Source organism: Eschrichtius robustus, chromosome X (genome assembly GCF_028021215.1).
Source record: "Eschrichtius robustus isolate mEscRob2 chromosome X, mEscRob2.pri, whole genome shotgun sequence".
Lineage (NCBI taxonomy): Eukaryota > Metazoa > Chordata > Mammalia > Artiodactyla > Eschrichtiidae > Eschrichtius > Eschrichtius robustus.
The window spans coordinates 134,250,241-134,273,772 of record NC_090845.1 but is presented as its reverse complement, the minus strand read 5'-3'; the positions used below and the strand labels follow the sequence as shown (position 1 = coordinate 134,273,772).

The 23,532-nt window shown below is 59.7% G+C and overlaps 1 protein-coding gene across 17 annotated transcripts in view; it reads right to left on the bottom strand.

Moving 5' to 3' along the window:
* Window positions 1-228: 228 nt before the first annotated feature.
* Window positions 229-23,532, bottom strand: part of ATP2B3 (ATPase plasma membrane Ca2+ transporting 3) — a 41,594-nt gene continuing 18,290 nt past the window's right edge. For 11 of the 17 annotated variants that reach the window (XM_068532514.1, XM_068532516.1, XM_068532526.1 and 8 more), the window contains 9 exons: window positions 22,147-22,326; window positions 21,925-22,012; window positions 21,197-21,303; window positions 20,708-20,899; window positions 18,951-19,164; window positions 17,997-18,208; window positions 17,007-17,114; window positions 15,715-15,897; window positions 229-549 (listed from right to left, as the gene is read on the bottom strand). In XM_068532514.1, the coding sequence (XP_068388615.1) occupies window positions 229-549; window positions 15,715-15,897; window positions 17,007-17,114; window positions 17,997-18,208; window positions 18,951-19,164; window positions 20,708-20,899; window positions 21,197-21,303; window positions 21,925-22,012; window positions 22,147-22,326 (1,605 nt within the window). Of the gene's footprint in view, window positions 550-10,677; window positions 10,843-15,714; window positions 15,898-17,006; window positions 17,115-17,996; window positions 18,209-18,950; window positions 19,165-20,707; window positions 20,900-21,196; window positions 21,304-21,924; window positions 22,013-22,146; window positions 22,327-23,532 lie in introns of those variants that run through there. The other 6 variants (XM_068532513.1, XM_068532515.1, XM_068532520.1 and 3 more) reach the window with 4 other exon arrangements.

The window sequence follows — 23,532 nt, the reverse complement described above, 5'->3', positions numbered from 1 at the left end:
TAGAAAAAGGGGGGAACACAACGGTTCTTGCTCTCCGGTCTCTCCTTCCTCCTCCTCCCCCTCCTGGTCCTCCTGAGTAAGAAGCCTAGAATGGATTGGCTTCTGGCAGGTGCCTTCGAGCATCTTCAGCCGCCTGGCGGGCCCTCCTCGTGGCCGGTGCCCTCCACCGGCCCGCCCGGGTGCGTGTGTGTGCGGGGAGTGCGCGCGCCGTGCCGAGAGCAGTTCTGCTTAGAGGGACGTCTCCACGCTGTGGAGCGGGCTCCCGGGTCCGGAGGAAAGCACTGACGAGGTAGCTGGCATGGTGCCGCGCGTGGTCAGGTAGACGCCGCTGTCGATGGCATTGTTGTTCTGGTTGGGGGAGGGCGGGGGCGGGGCCCGCAGGCGCTCCTCGCTCTCATCCACGTCCGTGTCGTCGATGAGTGGGATGTTGTGGGTGTAGTCGTTGATCAGGAACTCGGGCGTCGCCATGAAATTATGGATGGAGGTCTTGGATTCCGGTTTCTCCAGGCCTTCGTAGAGGGAGCTACGGAATGCTTTCACCACCCGGATCTGGAGGGGGAGGGGGAGGGACGGGGAGGAGGAGGAGGGGGAGGAGGGAAGAAGGAAGGAGACCATCAGTGGCTGGCTGGTGCTGGTGAGTTCCGCCCACATCCATGGCAGGGGTCACTGCATGACAAACATTTGTCTTTTGGAGCGGAACAGTCGGAGCCCTCTGCCCTGCTGCGGTCTCCCTCCCGTCACCTGATGCACATGCAGGACAAATGGCAGTGGCTTTCTCTAGGCTGACCTGGGCAGATATTCTGGAACTCAAGAGCGATGGATTCACGGGACTCCTGGCTGCTCCCTCCCACACCTTCCCCTGCACTGGGGGGGATTCCAACGTGGGAGCCCAGAAAGATGACTGGGCAAAGGGGCAGTGCTGGACAGCGGGCTCTCCACTTTCTCTTCCCAGAGAGTCCGAGGAACTTTCTGGCAAGAGAAAGTCCCCAGCCTATGGGCACACTGCAGGCCTTTCTCGAGTTGGTCCCCCTCCCTGGCTTCTCAGCATCCTCTCCTCTGTCCCCCAGCTCCTGTGGCAGCAGCCCGTGCTGGCCATGCCCAGACACATCTGCCCATCACTCTCCGTGCTGCTAAGTCCAACGGCCCTTCTGTGTCTCCATCTTATTTGATCCCCCAGGGGCCGACTGCCCCTCTTTCTGGGAACTTCTCCTGGCTCCCCTGACACTGCCCCTGTCTGGCCCTCCTCCTACCTCGCCGGTTTCTCTGTCTCCATCTCCTCCACGGCTCGTTACTCTGTCCCAGAGTGCCCAAAGCCCTGGCCTGTCCCTGTCCCTCCTCCTCCCTGACCATACCCCCAGGCTCACCTCCTCGCCTGGCCACGGCTCTGGGCTCATCTGGCTATAACCAAGGACTGCGGCCCAGGCCCCTCATCAGAGCTCCAGGCCCAAGAGTCTGACAGTCCCCCATCTGGAGGCATCCAAGATGGAAAATGGCCCCATTTTTAATTTACACCGACCAAGCCTGTCCTGCTCGGATGCCCTGATCCACCAGCTGGATGCATTTGATCAGGTCGTCATTTCCCTTCTCAGACCCTTCCGTCCTGCATCTCCTGCCATCAGAGGCCCTTTGTAGTCTGCTGATACCCGCCCCTCCAGCGTTTCTCACCCTCCTCCTTTTCACTCTCCAAGCCACACAACTTCTTTCAGTCCCTGGAATTTGGTTGGGGGCCATATTCTTCCCCCACTCACATTTTCTACACCTTGTTCCCTGGCTGCCCCACTGGCATCTGCAGACCTCAGATCAGCACAAGTGCCCCCTGGGGAAGAGCTTCCCACAATGCCCTGCTCCCCAGCTACCGAGGCCCCAGCTGAGCTCAGGCACCCCTGACCTCCGCACCTCCTGCAGGACCCTGCTCTCAGAACTAGCCCCTTGGCCTCCGCTGGCTGCCCTGCCTTCACCTCCACATGTGCTCAAGTCTCATTGGGTTTGCTGCCTCTCTCTGCTCCTTCCTTGGGCCCCCAGCCTGGGCTCCCTCATGTTTCTAGAAGGCAGAATCGATGGGAGGCCTTCAGCTGGGCCCCACACTAGCCAGCTGGCCCTGTGCGGAGATGGGGAGGCCAGAGCCTCCCTATGTGAGTGGGTGGACACAAAGTGAGTTCTAAAGCCATTTCCAGGTCCAAGGTTCTAGGGTTGGGTTTTCTTGGTTTAGACAAGGTGTTGGCAAACTGTGGCCCAAGAGCTAACTCTGGCCCACAACCTGGTCTTGTAGGTAAAGTCTTATTGGGTACACGGCCATGCCGTGTCCTCTGAAGGACATGTCCAATGTTCATTGCCGCCCCCTGGTTTAGACCATGGATCCCTTTCAACCCTCCAGTGTCTGGATCCCGGGGTCAGCCTTGCTCAGCCAAGCTCAGTGCTCCTAGGTCGGTTTAAACCAGGAGAACCTCACAATCAAGTGCAAAAACAAACGAGCCAAAGGGCTCCATAAAATTGGAATTTTCTGATTCCATATCTTAAATCCAGTTGGGATTTTCTCTGAATTTGGTGAAGCCACATCTTCCAGATCGTAGGTGGCCATCATTTGCTGTCGGCCCCTTCATTCCCCAGACTGGCTTCTGAGATCGGGGTGACACAGAAATTGACAATCATTTGACATTTTTAATGGAAAGAAACAATTCACTTTTTGTAGCCATGGCAGATGTGGCCTCATGATTTGGGCCTTTTCTGGTGCCAGGACTGTGGGAGAGCCACTGGGACACTGGCTGTGGCGGTGTGGTGGTGGAGGGTCTACCCCGGCTGCCAGCCGCCCCCGCAAGCCACGGAAATGGGAGCAAGCGGCGTGCTGCCGCCCTTGACCCTGGAGGCCTTTGTGGTAAGTTCGCCAGCAGTGATTCAGTGCCCTGGCTACATCCTTTCCCCTCACTTGGGCCTGGGTCATGTGATCAGGCCAGGCCCCTGCTCAAACTCATCCTCAGCTCCCCCAGAGGGTGGCCGGCTACCCTCCCCAGCTTCTGCTGCTCTGGCCTGGAAGGCTCCTTCAGGGCCCTCCTCCCGGGTGTAATCAAAGACTCACTTTGATGCCCCTCACTAGCCTTGCTTGCTGCCTGTCGCCAGAGCCTGGTGCAGAGCGGCCGCTCAATCACCAAGAGAAGGTGCCAGGGCTGCCCACTCAAACGTGCGCCGTTGGCTTGAGTCATCCTGAGTGTCTCACAGCTGACGGTGAGTCAGCTTCCCTTTCCCTGCATGCAAATCTTGGGCTCTTAACACATGGCTTGGGATTGGTCTTATGATGGGGCGTTTTCAGGCCACTCCACGCTGAAGGGCACAGTCAACGCCCGGGACACGGGTTTGGTGGGAACTGGGAAACGTTTCTAAGAGAAGGCTGCCCTGGAGGCCTGAGCTCGCACCTGGGAGTCTGAGGACATCCCCACGCTGGAGTTTAGTGCGTCCCTGCGAAGGCCTGGTCACAGCTGGGTGGGTCCAGCGCCCTCCCCAGTGCGTGACCCTTCCTGCCTCCTGAAGCTCCTCTCCTGGCCTGGGACTGTCCCAGGGGCCAGGGCAGGGTCCTCAGGCCACCTGTCCATCTCTAGGACGCCCAAAGGGATGTCACTGCCCTCAAGGCTGTGAGTGCCGCCCACAGCCCACAGCCCACCTCGACGCCATCAATGCCCCCTGCACCGCCTCCACCTGCATCTGCAGCCGGGGCCGCCCTTCCCGGCACGCGCTGCTCCTGCACCTCCCGTCGATGGCTAACGGGCCTCTCGAACTGAAGGAGGTCCAGGAGGACCCTCAGCCTTGGCCCCCGCCGACCCTGCCCCTCGCCTAGTCTTCGCATCCTGGTGCCGGGCTCTGGCTGAAACTTGGAGGCACCAGACCCAGTGCCGTACATCAGCGTGTCTTGTGGCCCCTCTTTCCCGAACCTCTCCAGGGTGGAGCCCTCCCCGCCTCCAGTGCTGCGGCTGTGTCTGCCAGGGACCCGCAAGCCCCGAGCGCAGAGACGCCCCCTGCCTGGTCCCTGGATCTTTCCCGGGCTCCAGCCTGCGTGGCTGCCGTCCCTGGGGCCTCTGGTCCCACCCGTCTCTCTGGCCGCTGAGTCAGGCCCTGCGCTCGCTGTGTAGCAGGCAGGGACTCCAAACATCCCAGCAGCTGCTGAAGCTGCTCTGGGTCCTGACTGGTGGCGCTCACACTGGTCTGCGCAGTGTGGGACACCCCCAAGTCCAGGTTACTGCAAGAGAATGTAAAGGTAAAGAAAGACGTGAAAAGCACCGGCCAGTAAAGAGGACTTCTCGATTACAGCCAACGAGGAGCAGGTCTGGCTGGGGCTAGGGGCTGTCCCACGGCTTCCCACCCCTTTCCGGGTGAGGCCTGTCGCGCCCCACCGCTTGGTGTCTGACACCGCGCCCTGCTTCCTCCTTCGCTGCCATCTCCCTCCCCCTCATCTAGGTTACTCTTTGCCCCTCTCTCGGGGCTGCGGCCCCTCCAGCTGTTGGTACGCAGGGGCCCGGCTTCGTTTGGCCCTGTTCTCTTCCGCCCCCACTCCCCAGGGACCTCGCCGGTTGGGTGCCCCGTGCTCCCCGCACCGCACCCCTGCTTCCAGGCTGGACACTGGCCTCCAGCTCTTCCTCCTGCTGCTGTCTATCCCCTATCGTGGCCGAGGGCCCCAGGGTCGTCTGGGCCTTTTCTCCATCCACATCCGTGCATTTCCTGGGCGCTTCTAGCCATCTGTCTGCTAAGGAGCTCCCACCTCAATGTCCAGACTCGGGGCTCTGCCTGCTTCTTCAGCTTTACCTCCCACCCCCCACGTCTCCTCCCTTGTCTCCCTGTTGCCACCCTTGACGTCCACAGTCTCTTCTCAGCATGGCAGCCTGAGCAATCTTTTCAAATGGAAGTCAGAGCGTGTCGCACCTTCCACTGGTCCAAACACTTCAGTGGCTGTGTCTCCCTCAAAGGAAAAGTCCTGCCAGGGCCTGCCTCGGGCCATTCTCTTCCTCTTTCTCCTTTACCCTCTCCAGCCTCCCGGCTCTTCCTCAAGCACGACACTCCTGCCTCGGGACCTTTGCACTGGCTGTTCCCTCTGTCAGGAAGGCTCTCCCCCAGTGAGCCTCATGGCTCCCCCTCAGCTCTTTCCATTTACAGCCGCAATCCACTCACCTCCCTCAGCACCCCGGCGCCTCTTCTGCCTCCTTCTCTCCCCAGCACGGTTCACCTTCAAACACCCCACACATCCCATTATTCTCTCCTCTGTCTCCTGTCACTGGAACATGAGGCCCCTGACGTCCCCAGCACCCAGCACAGCATCCACATGCAGCAGGGGCTCAGTGGACAGGTGCTGGGAGTAGGGGGCCCACACAGCCTGGCACGTGTCTCCCACCACAGCTCCCCCGACCAGCGCTCTCCGCCCACGTTGCTCGGAGCAGCAAGCTTGAGTGTCCCCCAGGGCCATCACCCCTGCCCTGTCCCGCGCCTACACTCTTCTTCTGCCAGATCATCCCATGTCGGCCTTGTCTCCTTATTCGGAACTCAGCTCGCGGACCATCCTCTGAGAGGCTGTCCCGGACAACCTTTATCCAAAATCGTGCCACTAATGTTTCTCTCGGTCTGCTTCCTTTCCCTCTGAGGCTGGCGACCACCTGCACTCAGCGCAAGCTTACTTCTCTGTTGTTTGCTGCCCGGCCCTCGCCCCCGCACGTGAGCCCTGGCCTGTCTTCCCCTCACCGTGAGCTGCATTAGCGGGGATGCGCCACGTGCTGCTCCAGACCCGCAGGCCACACGGCGAAGGGGTGCTTGTGTCAGACTCTGCCATGGGACCATGCTACTGATGAAGAGTCGGGGTGCAAGCAGAAGGGGTGAAGGTCACGGCTGAAAGTGGATGTACCCCGCTTTTGTTTTGAACTTTAATCGCTTGCGTTTGCATTGTAGGTGGTGGTGGAGGCGGAGAAGGGACGTGAAAGCAGGGAGGAAAGCGAAGGATGAAGGAACACCCACCCCATTAAAGGAAAAGAAAAGGAGAGAAAAATAAAAGCAAAGGCTCCCGAACAACAATGACAATGGCCACAACAGAAACTGGGTCTGACACCTTCGTACTGTGGGAGAAGCAGGCCCTGGGGGGTCGTCACCCTCCGCACCCTCCCTTCTGTCTCACTGTGAAGCTCACAGAACTCAGAATTCTTCCATCCAACTCCTGCCCTGTCCTTCCGTACCAACCACTATCCAGAACCTTCTGTGGGAGGAAGGAACCTGGCAGCTTCCCTGGCATCAGGGCTTTGGATTTAGAGCAAATTCCAAACACAGCAGCCAGGGAGAGATGGTGCCTCCATGAACTTTAGGTTCCCAAGTCCCAAACCCTCCCTGTAGGCATGAGGGTGAATCATGACTTGAGAGCAACACAAAGAGGTGTGCGGTGATGGACCCACAATCAAAGGGGTAGCAAGGGGGAAGGCTCCCTTTCCTCACCACGGAGTTAGGAGATGTGAAAATCCAGACTCCAGAGTTGGCCTTCACTGAGGGATCGAATCCCAATCCAAAGACACGGCTTTGTGTGTGTTGGCAAGCCGAAGATGCTGGTGACTTGTGAGTTTTGTGAAGATTACCTCCCATTCTGTGGGCATGCATGTGTGCCCAGGACCGGGACAGGCCAGACTCAGTGGCCGGCGTCAACGAGATGTCACACGGAACTGACCCAGGCATGGAGAGTCCTGGGTTTTTCAGGGGCTCGGCCTTGCCTCTCATCCTGGCTGTCTCCAGCTGCAGGGCCTCAAATAAGTCTCCTGAGCTTCCTGGGCCCTGGCTCCCAGCCCCAGGGGTCGGCCCGGAAGTGTGTACAGGGGAGGGCTCTGGAGCAGGGCTTCCAGGGTCTGCCTTAGGCTGCGAGCTGGCATGTGCTTTAGGAATTGCCTGGAAGGTTCTTCCCTGTGGTAGGGTCCCTGCCTGCAGGAAGGCTCGGGCAGGGCTGATACTGTTCCTAGTGTGGAGACAGCGTGCACACTGTCGAAGAGCTGACCAAAAATGCCAATACACTATTCCCAGCAACCCACGTGGGCAGACTGGCCTCGAAATCAATGGATTTCCTGAGAAGGAAGCATACTCCAGCAAACAAGACAGCTTTCACTTTGCAGGGCTCCTTCCTCAGTGGGGCTGGCTTAACTACTGCTCTGGGAGTGTGTGAGGGGCATGTCTGCCCAGGCTCCAGAAGGGTGTGTCCACGGAAGCCCCGGGGTCTCATCGGGCTGGGCTTTGCCAAGTTGGCAAAAGCCAATTAAAATAAAGCAACTGCCATGATCTGTTTCTGGTATGGCCACATCTGACTAAACTCGCCACCTGCCCCTGTGACAGTAATCGTGTGAGTACAGAGGCCCAGTGTTGCTGCAGGAGAGCCAGGCTGCTGGGGAACAGGCTGTGGATATGTGGCTGGGGAGGGCCTCGGGGTGTCTGTGTGGCCGCCCTCGCACCTGGGGGCAGCCATCTGGCGGCCTGGGCTTGCTGCTCATTAGTAAACCTGAGTGAATAGACACCTCCTGTCTGCCTACCTTGGGGATCCTGACAGCCAGCTGGGGAATGAGGCTGAGCTTCCTGAAGAATTACCGTGTGAGAGTGTGATTGGGGCAGGAATGAGGGTGACTGACACACTAACAGGGGATAGGATTCCACACCCCCTTCGTTTCCAAAAGACTGATGGTGGTTAGTAAAGAATGCTCTTTCCTAAGCCACTCAGGTGGGTGGCCTCAAGGCCATGCATGGCTGAGGTCCCATGAAATGGCTGTGGTGGGGCGGCCACTAAGCCAGGCAGGAGAGACGGCTGAGTGAGCAGGGGGGAGGCAGCCAAGGCCATTCTGGAGCCGGGAGGTCATCACGTGTGGCCAGGGGAGTGGAGACCGCGTTGAGACTCCCGAATCCAGAAGCAGCAAAGACCCGTGTGCACATGTGGGCATGGGAAGCCTGGGGGGGCGGTCAGAGGTCAACTAGGAAGTGTGCGTGGCTGTGAAAGTGGGCACGCTGAGCCCCGAGGATCATTGCACCTCTAGCCTCCCCCCATCACTCCTCTGAGGGGCTCTCCTCCCCTCGGACTCTGGCCACTTCTTGCACTGGTGTTACCTGCCGGGGCCTGCAATGGGTGAGCAATGTCACCTATCACTCTGGCCTTCAGCCTCCTTGTCCACACCCGCAACCAGGCCCTCCACCTACACAGCCTGAGGTTCTCATTGGAAGTGATGTTGGGCCGAGACTGGCCGCGGCGCTCAGGATGAGGCGCGGCCTGGCCAGGTGGTAGGCAAGGAGGACAGAAGCCTTCCTGAAAGAGCTGGGTTTTCCTGAGGAAACCTTGTGCCCCGTGGCCACTGCACCCTGCCTTTCTTCTGGTGAGTTCCGAGAGAGAGACTGAAGGCCTAGGGCTGTCCTCCACTCTGCCAGGCCTTCCCCTGATTTGTACAATGTGGGTGCCAGGCTTGGTGACTTCTCGGGGTCCTCGAAGCTTGGACTGGGAACCGGTGATGGTGGCAGGAAGTGGTCTCGGTCGGCAGCTTCTGGAATCAGGAGCGTCCCCTGGTGTCACCTTGTCCTCCACAGCGGGGTCCTGTCTGAGGGGCAGTGGCTCAGCCCCTTGTGAGGCAGGACGTCGGGCCCCTCCTCAGGCGGAAGGCGCTCATCTCCCAGTGGCACGTGGTGTGGAAGGGACAGTCGCCCTTCTTCTGGCCAGGGGCTACTTAGGCCCCCCTGGAGCGGCTCCGACCCCACACTGCTGGGCTCCCGGCAGTGGGAAGAGGGACAGGACAGGTGGCCGCAGAAAGAAGGAAGGTACTAGGGGCCGAGGAAGAGAGAGGAGAAAGAGGCTGCCCCCAGGGGAGACGCCTGAGGCACCCAGAGGAGCCAAGAGAGCGCGGCCTCAGCAGGAGTGTGGGGAAGGCCTAGGGGCGAGCAGAGGAGGGGCGGGCTGCCTTCCCCCAAGTCGACAGACAGGCGGATGGACAGACAGACAGAGAGGAGGCACAGAGAGAGATGGCAAAGGAACACGTGAAGGAAGCGGCAGGGGAGGGCAGCTGCGGCCCAGCGGGCCCTGGCCGAGCCTCCTGCCGGCTTCCCCGGGTGGAGTGGTGCCAAGTACCCCGTGGGACAAGCTTTCCAGCTCACCCGTGACGGCCGTCAGCCAGTGTCTGTGGCCCCGGGGGGGTGGCTCAGTGAACATTCAAGGGAGCTGGACATGTGTGTGGCCTGTGGGATGGGGAACACGCTTGTGTGTGTGTGTGTGTGTGTGTGTGTGTGTGTGTTTGTGTGTTCACGTGCGTGCTGTTTCCAAAGGGGACAAGGTGGCCCCAGTGGGGACCAGTGCAGCCCACATCCCTTCCGTAAAGGGCAGAGTGGCCTGAAACGACAGCTTAAGCAAGAGGAGGGACGCCCTCCACTGGGGATCTCTTACCAGTTCCTAAAAAAAAAAAAAAAAAAAAAAAAAGAAGAAGAAGAAAAGAAAAACAAAAAAGAGAACACAAGACAAAAGAAAAAAGGAAAAGAGAAGAAATCAAGCAAAAAGAAAATCCCAGAGTCTGGTGTGGGAAAAAAGCAGAGTTAACAACTCCCGTCCATGGGGAAGTGATGTGTTCACGGAGGTGAGAGTTGCCGGGTCCCACTGGAAGGAAAGGAAACAGGTAGCAGTGAACCGTCCTGGCAGGGGCTCTGGGCTCATACTTGAAGGTTTACTGTTTGGCTTTTGAAGTCTCGAGTTTGCTGTGAGAAGCCGGTGGCCCTGGGGGGCAGTGGGGGGCCCACACTGTTCCTTGCGTTGTCTCTCACTGGGGGGACCGTGGGGTGGTGGGCTCAATGGTCTAGTGGTTTTCCCTTTGTCTTTGTAAAGAAATGTGAGCAAATATGGAACTTTCTACCTCTTTAGGACAGCCCCTGGGTTCCTTCTAAAATGTGACAGACATGGCGGGAACTTTTCAGAGGGACGTATAAAAAGGAATCAATTTCTCCCAGCTTCTCGAAGGAAGGAGGAGACAGAGTATGGGCCAGATCAGGTTAAGACCTTCCAATCCTGAGGCCTGCTTGGAAAGAGCGAAGATGCTTTGGGAACAAAAGGAAACGTGGCCGAGGGCGGGCTCGAGGCATGAGGAGGGCTCCTGGGGACACCTCTAACGCCCGGTGGCTCAGGGGTACTGCCTTTGGAAACCACCTCAAGGAGAGTTCTGGAAGCTGCTGCTTTAGTCCCAAGTGGGCGGGCTGGGTTCTTCCACTGCGAATGATGCTGCAAAGGCGCTCGCCTCTCCTTTCAGTCCTGCGGGGCGGCCCTGAGCCTGCGCGCCTCCCTGGAGCTGCCCCGTGGGACACTGACCGAGGCCCCAACCTGACTGACTCCAGACACCACCAGAAGCGGCCCAAGTTCATGAAGAACCATCAGCAAAGGCAGACAAGTTCAAGAAAAGAAAACCAGCGACAGAAGGAGCACTAAACAAAACCCAAAAACCAAAGAAAAGAACGGAAGGTCCAGCAGTGCCATGGATTCAGTACATTTCATAAGAGGATATGGCTTTGGAGAGACACACCGTCTGGGCGGGAAGGACTGAACAGGGCAATAAAGAAAGAACGGAAAAGCCTCGGTGAGTGGAGGATGCAAGACTGGAAAAAAAGAGAAGGAAGAGGCGGGAGGCTTTTTCCTCCCCCAGAGATGCCATTTATGAGAGAAAAGGGGACTCAAGACTCACTCCCAGCGGCGCTGGTGGGATTGGCAGCAGAGAGAATTACGTGAGTAGGGGTAGAAAGATTGGTTACGTCATGGAGCTGGCTGAGGACCGAGGACCGCCGGCGCACAGCACCCTGAAATGAACCGCTTCTCTTGAAGGTACTCACTACCTCCATCTGTGGGAGAGAAAATGAGATAAAGGTTGGCTTGCACTGTAGTCCCCGCGCGACCGCACGGGGGTGGGGCTGGGCGGGGACAGGGGCCACACTGGCTGCATATCGTGACAGCAAAGCCTCATCGAGGTCGCCTCGGTGCTTCTGCCGGGGCCGTGGCCGAGGCCGAGTCTGGCCTCTGCGTCATCCACCAAGAGAGGCTTTGCTGAGCAAATGCTTAGCGCTCAGAAGACCTGGCGCGCGGGGGTTGACGATGGATCGGGCACACCGCAAACACTTTAGAAAGAGCCATTTGCATTCACGATATGTTCACTGCAAGCCACTCATCAATAAATACCCTTCCCTGGCCCGTCCTTTGTTTATATTGCCATAAGCGGGGCCGTCACTCTCCTTCTGCGGCTCATCCAGGTGACTGAGGGGTACTCCGTGGGAAGTCTCAGTGTAAGAATGGATTTGGAAAGAGGGGGAGGGGTTTCCCCAAAGCCCCTGCTTTGTCTCATCAGAATGCCTTCCTGCAGAGCCACAGGCAGGGCAGGAGGGAGAGTGGAGAGCCTGGGTCCGGGGAGCAAAGATGGCTTTTGCTTTGTCCCCCACCCTTTAAGCTTCCTAGGAGCCTTCAGGAAATGAGAGCCATGGGGGTGAACTTGCCGGAGATGCAGTATCTCTGGATTTCCCGACCCCGCCTTTGGCTGGCAGGGGGGCCTGGGGGTGGAGCAAACCCAGGAGAGGGGTCCCAAGGAACCGTGGCTGGGTGGCCACTGTGAATGTGCCCCCATCAGAAGACCGTGTGTCTAGATTCTGGGAGGCCAGCCCGCTGTGGCGCACTTTGGGCCACTTCTTAGAGAATGCCCTCTTAGTGGGGAGTGTGTGTGGAATCTTTGGCCTTAGAAGGTGGATCTGATTTCTAGAAAGTGCCACATAGTTCACTGGATGACGTGAGCAGCAGAGCAAGTATGCATTTCCGGAGCCCAGAGCACCCTGGCTGCCTGCTCTGGGCCCAAGGACACGGCCCCCGCCCCCCAGCCCCCAAGGGGCTACATGGTAGCCGCCAGGTCCCGTGGTGTGTCTGACATGGGGCCGGGCTCTTGGAAGAAGGCAGTTTGAGTGCTCAGACTCGCCCCATCCCAACCAAAGTGAAGACGGCCGTCATTTCAACCCTTGGACGCGCTGCCAGACAGACTAATTGTTGTGTACGCACCGCTGAGCCCCCTTCTGCCCAGCAGAAGTAAGGCATACTGAGTGCCCACGGGAACTGGCACAGTGCCGAGTGCCCCAACACACTGAAGGAAGATGACCCACGCCATGATGTCGCCACGTGGTGGCTCGGCTCTCAGCATCTCCTCCCTAGATTGAGATGTTTCTAAGGCTAGGGAGACAGGGGACTGTCTCAAGAGGGGACTCTTACTGTGGCAAAGGCGACAAGGGAAGAGAAAAATGCCCTTCCTGCCTCTGATTGGGCCTCTCCTCATGGTGTGCCGATGTGATGATGGTATCAGTCAAAATACCACAGAATTATCCCTCCGCCCCACCCCTACCCCGAAGCCCCCCACACTGGGCCAGGAACAAGGCCCAGGCACTGCTGAAGCTTCTCTTTGGTTTACAATGGAATGCGAAATAGACCACGTAGTGAGCACTTCGAAAAGCTCCACGTCCTGCATTTGGAGGACTCTTATTCTGGAATGACACCCTGCCTGGCTGGCGCGTTTCCATGCGCATGGAATGATGCGAGAGCAGGCAGCAGCTTAGGAAATGCCTTCACCTAGCAACATAAAAAGTTGTGCTGGTCTCCGAAATCTGGGGAGCAATTTTGTGTTTTGCAAAAGTTGGAAATCTAGGGCTGGCTGCCTAGAGAATGTTTCTCTTGGCATGGGGTGTATACAACTTGAGGGGCTTTATTTCTCCTAGGCTTTACCTCTGCTTTTCAAGCAGTTATTTTGAATCAAAATGAACAAACGCTCTTAAAAAGTGAACTAAAGCAATTGGTTGGTTTGGCATTCTTGAGAAGTGTGGTGGATTTGATGTGACAAAGTCAAGGGGAGGAATGAGTGGCTCCATGGAGAGGACAGGGCTAAGGGATGGGGGAAGGAGACTTGGGTGATTTGGGGCAAGTCCCTTCTCTCTGGGCCCCATTTCCCCGTGTGGAAAGCAGGGACCCGACCAGCCCGGAACTGCAAGGCTCCTACTGAGGGGACCCACTCTACCAACGGGGCGGCAGGGTCAGGTCCAAGAGCCCGCAGGCAGTGAGAAGACACAGATGCACAGGTGGCTGGGGCGCCAGGGACCTCTTCCCGGACACCTAGGATTGGGGCAGGGCCGTGGTCTTGGCTGCTAGAAAAGCTAACACTGGGTTTGGCTCATGGATGGAGGCAAATAGGCTCTGCCACAGAACCCGCCCAGCACGACACACCAGAGCCCGTCGGGGCCGGGATGGGTGGGTGGGGGCGCACAGCTGAGCAGCCAGGAGGCCACGGGGAAAACCTGGACAGCTGGCGACAAAGGCTCCTCCCGTTCTACTGGGCGCTCAGTGTTCTGGCCGGGCCCAAGACATCCTTCCCCCGCCACGCTGGCCAAGGCGCTTGGGACGCCAGGAGGGGTGAGCCAGAGGCCCGGAGAAGCCCCTTGGGACCCCAGGGAGCTCCTTAACATGGAGCTCGTCGGTGCCACCTCACCCAGCCCTACAGGATCGCAGGCTCCGGGTGGCCCGGGACTCTGCAGCTTTGGAAAGTTCCCCGGGCCACCCTGCTCCTCACTGATGCCAGCGCCTTGGGCTGGGAGCACAGCCGGCCGGCCGTGTGAGAAAGAGCTCCCCGAGTGCGTGTGCCACGGTGGCGGGAGGGCGTGCACTCTCAGAAGGCTTCACGGGGCCGCCGTGGGGTGAGGAGGGGCCCCAGGGGACACGGTGGGAGCTGGGGAGGCCTGGGGCCCAGACAGTGGCCAGCGTGGAGGCACAGCAACGCAGGCGAGCAGAGTGGGAGTCTGGGAAGGCAGCAGGGGTTCTGGGGGCGCAGGGCACGTGGGGTGATGCCGAGAGGCAGACGGGAGGCTGAGAGCTTCTGGCCGGGGAGCTGAGGCTGGCGCCTGGGGAGGTGAGGGGCGTCCAGAGACTAGGCCCCCAGGGGCTGTGCGGGAGCAGCTGGTGAGCCGCGTGCACTGGGAGGGCGCTTTGGGCACCTGGCATGCAAGATTCTTTGGGATGAGCCCATGGTGATTTGTGACAGGCTGGAGGCAGACACTGGGGAGAGCTGTGGTCTCAGGTCCTGGCCCAGGCCAAGGGGCCCACGCGGGAAGTTGCCTAAGCAGGTGCCCGGTGGTGTTCTTCCTTCCGGTGGGTCTCTGGGGCAAGAGCAATTGGAGCTGGGTCGGGGCAGTGGGGCTGGGGGTCCAGGACAGAGCATGGAGAAAGGCCCGGGAGGAGCAGGGAGTGATGGGTGTCACACGCTGGCTATGTTGCAAATAGGCTGCAGGGGTCCAGGGTGGGCACAGGGAGCCTCGGTCCAGGCGGAGACGCGGGCGGCTGGGCCAGGAAGGTGTTGGGGGTGGGGCCGGAGGTGGCTGGACCGGGCATGTGCATTCGAAGGGCCATGCCAATGTACCAGGTGTGTGGGGAGACGGGAAGAGGGTCTGGGACAGCTCCGGGGCTCTGGCTTGGGCAGTAGACGTGACGGAGCCATGCATCAGGAGCTGGGGGGTGGGAGGAGGTGGGCTTGGGGAGGTGGGGCCTGGGTCTGGGCTAACCTGAGCCCGGGGTGGGTGCTGTGAGGCAGAGGAGGAGGTGGTGCGTGAGGGGCGCCTGGTCGCCATCTGGAGGCTGTGCGGGGAGGGCCAGGCCGCGGGGAACTGGCAAGAAGAGACCAGTGCCCCGGGGCTGCGGGACTTCCAGCAGCGAGGGTCACAGCCAGGCGACAGGGCAGACCACGGTCTCAGTGGGAGGTGGGAGTGACAGGCAAGGAAGATGGAGAGGGGACAGCAAGCTGCCAGGAGAGCAGGGCGGACCACACTTCCGGAAGGGCGCCGGGAAACAGTCTCCAAGCAGGAGGGATGGAGGGACGGCCCAGCTCGGGAGCCGGGAGGACGTCTCACAGACCTTGGTGAGAACTGCCTCTGGGGTGTTGAGGGCTGATGTTAGGCCATGATGAAGTCACAGTGAGCGCCAGGGAAGGACACAGAGAGACAGCAAGTATGGAACATTCTGGCAAGAAGGCTGGCCGGGAAGAGTTGGGGGCAGGAAGCGAGGGTGGCTCTGTCAGGCAGACTCTCACGAAGCCTTTGCAAGTGCCCACAACTGGGCAGTCGTCGTGGCTGTCTGACTTTATAGAGGACAGCCACTGACGGCCTTGACCTTGATCAGCACTGATATTTGGAGATTGGGATGAACAGAACGGACCAACTTGGTGACCAGAGTTCACTTCCCAAATGAAGTCTTTCCATAGAATTCACAATATAACCCAATGAATGGTGAGCTCACCAAAGGCTACTTGAAACGGGCATCTGCCTCATCCCGAGAAGGTCCCTTCCCCATGACCTGGGGCAGTTCCCAGCAAAGAAAACAAGTCCCAGCAGCTATTCAAACCGTGGGTGGCCCGTGCCCCCATCTCCCTGAGATACAGCTCTGGGTCACAGCACACACCGTTAGCTGACACCCGTGCCCACTAGCGGGGAGGGCCACCTGGGCTCTGAGCGAGGCGTCAGGGAGAGGCCATCTCGGTGACATACTGTCATCCGGCACATCCAGCAACTGCCCTTGTGATCATGGCGGCAAGACCCAAGGGCTTCCCTGTTGGTCTCAGGCTCATCTCGCCCATTCTCTGCCTCTGGCTTGCTTGCCCCCCTCGCGAGGCGGGAGAGCCAGAGTGGCCGAGCAGCCCGGCGGCTTACCTGCGTCTGGATCCGGTTGAGGCCCCGGAACCAGAGGATCTGGCCTCTGCGGAGCTCCCGCTCGGCGTGGTCGATCTCTTCCTCGCCCTCAGCCAGCTCCTCGTCAGTCACCTCGTCCTTCCCGGGCCCGTGTCCCGCTTCCTTCAGGCACTTGAGCTGGCTGGTGGGGATGGTGGCGATGACCTGGGTCGCCAGAGGTGACAGCAGGTAGAAGCGGCCATCAGAGGTGGGAGCTCTGCTGGCGCCGGGAAGGGGCGCAGGCCGCCCACCTCCCACCGACCCAGGCCCAGGCCGGTGTGTGCGCCCGCCCCTGCACAGGCCCCGGCGCTGTGTGCAGCTCTTTCCTCAGTGCTTCCACCCTGCGGGCGGCCCCCGGGCCGCCTCTGCCTGCTGCCAAATCCCGCTCTCCAAAGCAGTGTGCGCGCCGGTGGGTCCTCCTCCATCGACGCCCAGAGGAGCGGCTCATGCCACCTTCCTGCACAGCGTGGATGTAAGGGACTCGCTTCACCAGACCGAGGTCTGGCCCTGGCCTGGCTCACGGGAGGGGACCTTTAGGCCTCTGCCTGATGAGAGGGTCTTGGTTTCCCTGGGGCCAAGGGCAGGCAGGCTACACTGCCGGGGTGATTTGGGGCGCGTCCCTGGGTCGCATGTACCAGCTTGACCTCCGGGGCGCGGAGACTGAGTAACTAAGTCACATCGGCCCCCCAGGCCTCCAGGACCGACTCCACTCAAGTCCCCGGACCGCACCGCTCAGGGGAGCTGCCCTGATGGTGGTACCCGTGCGTGTCATCACACATTACCACTGGGAGAAACTGCACTGCCATGCGACTCCCCTGGCGGGGGACCTGGGAGCTCGTGCCCGGCCTCTCCTGGACCTGCCCTATGTAAGCATGATCTTGGACATCTAGCCTCCAGAGAATGACATCTGCCGTTGAAGCCACCCTGTCTGTGTTACTTTGATGTGGTGGCCTTGAGACATTCTCTTTGCCCTCTGGAAGGTTCAGAGAGGTATTGTGTAGCTTCAAATATGTGAGCATTTTCCAAGCCACCCAATCCTAAGGCACGATTTTCAGCTCCTAACATGGAAAGGGGAGTGGCGGGTGGTTTTGCTGGGGGCTGTGACATCCCAGCCAAGGCCCTTTGCATGCTCTCTGCTGAGGCTGTCACTTGTGGCCTTGCACCTAGGTCATGGCCTGTCCCAGAGGCAGGCTAGGGGACCCTGGGCTGCCCACAGTTCCCCAGACAAATGGGAAAGGGGCAGGGCTGGGAAAGCCACTGAGGCAGACACTTACCTGTCCCCAGACCAGCTCCCCAACACCAACAAACAGGCACCAGAGCCACTGTTCCGTAGACAGCGGGGAGCAGCTGAAGGGCTTTCCGCCGAACTGGACGATGACAATCTGTGGGGAGGGGTGGGCGGGAGGTGGGTCCAGCCAGCACCTCTAGCCCTCGGGGCACCCCCTGTCCTGTGAGCCCAGCTCAGGGACTCAGAAGGGTTGTTGGTTCACCGAGTTAGACAGGCAGTTCCTGGGAGCCTTCTTTTCTCTGGCCTCCTTCCCTTCATCCCCCCCTCAGCCGGTGCCTAAAGAAGCTTCCCAGACCGGCTGACCACAGGCCGTGGGTGCTGTGCCGGACAGGCACGTGGCCTCGCTTGGTGCAAGGTGCCCACTGACCCAGGCGCCCCGGACTGTCCCTTTTCCAGCCTTCGGGTGTGGCTCGGTCGTGTTAGCCACGCTCCCGGCTTCTGTGAACGTGATGCTTGAACGTGCATATGCCAGACACTCTGCTCGGCCTCGTGCAGCCTCATGGCCCCTCCATGGGAGGAGTCCTCTTCCCCGGGGTGAGCTTTTCAACTACAGACCAACTGGTCCCAAGGCCGCACTCCAACTCTCTCTGTTCCTGGGCTCTCACCCTCCAGGCCACTGTCCCCCTCCGCAGTCACCCAGGGCTGGGTCCCAGACCACAAGTGGACAGCCCCACACCCCAGAGCCCGGAAATCATTCACCTGCTCCGGGCTCCCCACTCTCCTTCTGCCTGCCCACCAGCCCGGGCGCTTCCCCACGTGGTCCCCGTGGCACAGCTGGCCCCCCTCTGAGAACTGCGAGAAACCAACTACCCTGGCCTCTTGGCCTCGCTCTACCTCACATTTTCTATCGATACACCCTAGTTGTGAACGCTCAGCGCCTCCTGGAGTTAAGGTGGCCTCTCGCCAAGGAATCGAGTTCTAGAAATGAGAGTGGCAGACCCGGAGGGACCTGCCAAAGTGGAGCCACCCCTCCTACCTGGATGGCGAAGGTGCCCAGCACGATGGTGCAGAAGATGGGGTTGCCGAAGATGCCGTGGAAGACGTTGCGCTCGCCGTGGATCTTGCGCGCGTTGATCTCGTTGAAGAGCTGCATCATGACGAAGGTGTTGAAGATGATGGTGTAGTGCTCGGAGGGCGGCGAGTGCAGGGGCGCGTTCCTCCCGCTGTCAATGTCGAAGAAGAGCTCCCCTGCAAGCCCAGGGCCGCGTGAGGGGAGCCGGGCCCAGGTGGGCGCGTCACCACCGGGCGACATGGGTGGAAGTCATGAGTCCCCCAGCCCCCAGGCTAAGCAACGGGAGCTCACAGCCAAGGCCGGGTCCCGACCCGGGGGGTCTGGCACTGAAACCCCAGGACAGGGGTGAAGACATTACGACCCATTTGCACACTGGCTCGGGCTGGGGAAGGAACGGGAGCTGCAAGGCTCAGGGCAGGCCCGGCCCTCCTCTGCGCTGCCCTGCCTCAAGGACGGCTCTCGGCTCAGCCATGACCAGCTTCTGCTCCCGAGATGGCAGAGAAAGGCCCCGTGAGAGGACCCCCAGGTGCTGCCGTTTGGGGGCCCTCACGTGGTGACTCTTGCCCCTTGGCCAGCGCCATCCCTGCACTGAACTTCAAGTGTACTCCCAGGAACGTGTGCTGAGAGCCGAGCCACCACGTGGTCAAGGGTCACCAGACCCGTGGAGAGCCCTCTGACGTCAGGAAGAGAGGCCACACATAGACAAAGCGACAAACCCGCCCCCACCTAAATAAAGGAATCTCCTAAAAGGAGCCGATGCCACACAGAGAACAAAACTCCCAGGATGGCAGGGAGGTGAGGGCCGAGGGGTCCTCACCGGAAATCGGGTCCCCAGGTGTCCGTCTGTCCCTGCCACTGCCGGACAGGGCCAGGGCCTGCGGGGCTGGCCGCAGCACAGGGTGCCCTGGGCCAACCTACCGACGAACAGCAGCGTGAAGATGATGGTGAGCTGGTAGACGGCGTGGCCCAGGATGTTCTTCATCATGGTCCGCGAGATCAGGGGCTTGTCCCGGCCGTACGGCTTCCGCAGCAGCAGTGACTCAGTGGGCGGCTCTGTTGCCAGGGCCAGAGAGGCGAACGTGTCCATGATCAAGTTCACCCACAACATCTGCACGGCTTTGAGAGGAGAGTCCTGTGGAGAGGAGCCAGTTACCCCAACATGGGCCTGGAAACCCCACCGGCCCCCCACTCCTGGGAAGAGACTCAGCTTGGGGTCAATGTCACTGGAATTGAATTCATGTGAAAATGCAACAAATCCAACCTTCCCATAAAAACGTGACATCTCCATCCCTATGTTTTCTTAAGGTTAGCAGAGAGTTTTCGCTGGGCTTTCAGATTCCTGCTCTTAAAATGTTGTCAGTCTCCCTTCTTCTCTCACCTGCTGGCAGTGATCTAGAAGGTGTGGTCCAAATTGTTAGCAGGAGGCTGCCACCCCCCGTCACTTGCCCCAGACCATAAAAGAGCCCGACGGATGCATTCCTGCACCCAAGGGCCAGGAAGAGGTAGAAACTGCACTGGACCTTCCTTCTCATCGCCTCTGACTTGTTGGTTAAAAATGAGCCTCACAGAAGACAGACACCAAGGACCATATCCTGTAGGATTCCATTCCTATGAAACTTCTGGAACAGACAGATGCATGGAAACAGAAAGCGAATGGGTGGATGCCAGGGCTGGGGGAGAGGAGAGTGGGGAGTGGCTGCTTAGTGGGTACAGGGGTGATGAAAAAGTTCTGGACTGAGGTATAGGTGACGGTTGCACAAGGTGGGCAATGCGTCAAAAACCACTGGATGGTACACTTTGGTTCAAATGGCTATTATGGTACAGTCTATGTTATGTGGATTTTATCTCAATTAAAAAATACTTTTGAAAGGGAGACAAATTCTGGACACTCACTAATGGGGAGGATTGGAGAACTGAAAAAGGGGAAGAGGCTCCTGCAAAGGTTAACCACGGAGCTCCCAGCAGACCCAGGACAAGTGCAAATGCAGGTCTACCAAGACTTGCACACGCACGTCCACAGCGGCCACAGGTGGAAACAACCCAAATGCCCATTGATGGAGGGATGCAGAAACACAAGGTGCTCACTCCATACAATGGAACATCAGTCCGCCATCAAGAGGAATATTCCTCTTGATAGTACCTCTTAAAGTACCTGCCATCAAGAGGAATATTCCTCTTAAAGTACCTGCTACAACATGGATGGACCTCGAGAACATTGTGCTAAGTGAAGGAGCCAGACACAAACAACCACCTATGATTTGGTTCCATGTAGCTGAAATGTCCAGAATAGGTAAGTCTGTAGAGACAGAAAGCAGATGAGCGGGTGCCAGGGGCTGGTGGAGGGGGAGTGGGGGGGACTGCTCATGGGGCTGGCGCTTCCTTTTGGGGTGATGAAAACATGATGGAACTACATAGAGGTGATGAATTGTATACTCTCGAATGGTGAACTTTTTGGTGGGTGAATTCTATCTCAACCAGAAGAGTCTGCAACAAAAAAAACCTGGCTTCCACCACTGGGTCCTCAGGCAGGGGCTCTTCAGCCCTCACCCTGCTGGGGGCGGGGTCCCCTGGGCTTGCTCTGCACACTGGGGTCCAGGCGCACCGGGCGGGAGGAGCCCGGCCATGGGAGGGAGAGCCCGGGGTCTTCCTTGGGCCCAGTGGCCCCCAGTGCCCACCTGAGTGATGCAGGCACCCGTGAAGGCCACAATCACGGCCACCACATTGACCGTCAGCTGGAACTGCAGGAACTTGGAGATGCTGTCGTAGACATTGCGGCCCCACATGACGGCCTTGACGATGCTGGTGAAGTTGTCGTCCGTCAGGATGATGTCCGAGGCTTCCTTTGCCACGTCAGTCCCCGCGATGCCCTGGGGGACACACACACCGTGTCCACGGGGCCCCTTCCCCAGCCCCGCTCACCCACTCCAAATGTGTCCTTGTACTAGAGAGGTTTTGCTCACAAACGAAGAGGGCGCCACCGCTGCAGCAGCCACCAACAGGGCAGAGCTTGCGGAGGCCCAGGTGGCCAGGATGTGAGAGAAAGAAACTTCTGGCACTCTGCAACTTGCCTCAACGCTAGCTCCCACATTGCTGCACAAAGCTTACGTCGTCCATCACAAGGCCCCACCTGACGTGGTGAGCCAGGCTGACGGCGGGTGGCTTACCATGGCAAAGCCCACGTCCGCCTTCTTGAGGGCGGGCCCATCGTTGGTGCCGTCCCCGGTCACGGCCACCACCTGCCGCTGCTCGCCGGTGTTGCTATCTATGATCCCTGGAACACAGATCAGGGCAGGGCAGGGCAGGTCTGGTGCCGTCTGTGGCCCTGGGTGACCAGCCCGGGGGCCGTGGGGGGCCAGTTGGCTCCAGTCCTCTGTGCTCTCCACCACCTTTGGGACCAAGTCCTGTGCCTTGACTGGCAGCCCCATCCCCCTTCTCCCACCCTGGCCCATCACCCAGTGAGATGATACAGGGTGGTGGGATTTGGTAGAAGGCAGGGGCTCGGCACTGGGCAAGTTGGGTAAACGTCTCCCTCTCCTGGGCCCCAGTTTCCCCATCTGCTATGAAGAGAGCTGGCCTCTACTGGCGTCTTCCATAGATACTGGGAGCGCAGAGAAGTGGAGGCTCGAGCTCCGGCAGGTCAGCCCTTTGAGGGAGTCTCCGTTACTACCCCCGCTTTCCCAGTGAGGTTCAGGGAGGGCCAGTGACTTCCTCTGAGACACAAGGTCTCCAGCAGCAATGGGTCCAGAGCTGAGTACCCTGAGGCCCAGTTGGAAGCTCAGCTTTGGGCGTCTGGGAGCAGACGACGACCCGAGGGGCGATGGCCACACGCAGCCTGCGTCCCGCCACCCGGAGCAGGGGCAGGGCAGGGTGAGGAGTGAGCCCACTCCATTACCTTTAACCAGAGTGTGTTTGTCGGTGGGAGACGATCGGGCAAGGACCCTCAGCTTGGGCCACACCTTGTCCAGACGCTCCTGTTCTATCTGGGAGGGTAAAGCACACAGACGCTGTAGAGCCTCGGCGGCAGGGCGGGCAGGCAGGGCTGAACAGAGGGGGCGGCGGTGGAGAAAGTGCCAGAACCGTGGACTCGAGGGAGGGCTGATGGGCCGGGAACTACCTCGCCTTTCTCGTTTCGGATCCGCCGGTTGAACTCCTTCCCCTCCAGGCACAGGAAGTCCTCCCCGGGCTGGATGATGCCGCACTTGGCCGCAATGGCGCGGGCCGTGTTGATGTTGTCGCCGGTCACCATGCGGACCGTAATGCCAGCGCGCTGGCATTTGCGGATAGCTTCAGGGACCTGGAAGGGACAAGATGGGTGGGTGGGGCCATCAAGGCCAGACACAGCTGTGTCTGGGCTCTACCCGTTCTTCCATCCAGATCTGCAGCACCCCTCCCTCCACCACGCGATCTGGAGGAGGCGGGAGAAACGGCCTGTCAGGGTGCCCCCCACCCCAGGTGCCTCCTTCCCTGTGCTGGCCCCGGGGACCACCGACGACTCAGACCCAGGCCCTGACACCACGAGCAAGGCTGGGAGAAGCCACTGGAACGCTGTCAAGGGGCACCATCAGAGCCGTGTCCAGCAAGGTGACCGGAGAAATCACCCAGCTCTTTCAACCTCAGTTTCCACTGGGGAAATGGAGACCCAGAGCAGCCGAGCCAGGACCAGTCCCATTAGCAGGCCAGCTGGCGGGGGCCGTGCCAGTGAGCTCCGAAGGACAAGAAAGGAACCTCTGGCCCCAGCTGCCCTGCCAGGTGGCAGGACCCACCTCGGGTTGGACCCTCTCGGGCCCTGACTCAAGGCAGGCTTGTTGGCCGAGCTGTGGGAAGCTCTCACTTGTTTCCCTGCCACTTTTTTTTTTTTTAAATAATATAAAACCTAAGACATTTAGAGCCGTAGGCTTGACATGATAAGGCATTCGCACTGCTCATTAGGGGAAATGGGACATCGCTCTGGTTACTTAGTACATCTCCATTTTCCAAACATAAGATTAGATTCCGGAAAAGAGAGAAGAACAAGACATTCCTCTAGTGCTGAGTGGAAAATGGGCTGAACGGAGCGGAGACCAGCTGGGAGGGGATGGCATTGTCCCAGAGAGTGGAGACACTCCCGTTCCAGTGAGGAGGGGACCTGTGAGCCCGAGACAGCAGTGCGGAGGAGAGTCATGCCAACTGCGCCTGAGGGGCCGGGAGGGGAGAGGAGGAGGAAGAACGGCCTCAGACCTAGGCCTGTGAGGTGTTCGATGCGGCCGGGGCGAGGGGTGCAGCCTGGGGACACCCGGCTCCCTGCTGTGTCCGCTGGGCCCAGCACACCGCACTGTGGGCTCCCAGTCACCGCCGGGCTGAGCCGGAGCCCCGGGGACAGTGCCGGGTGTGGCCTGGCGGCCAGGCCAGGGGAGCTGCGGCCAGGCGCTGGGGGTCAGGGCAGCTGGGAGACCCCAGAGGAGGCGGGCAGCAGGCGGGGCCAGGTGGGCTGCAGGGGACCACTGGCCCGGGAGGTCCGGGC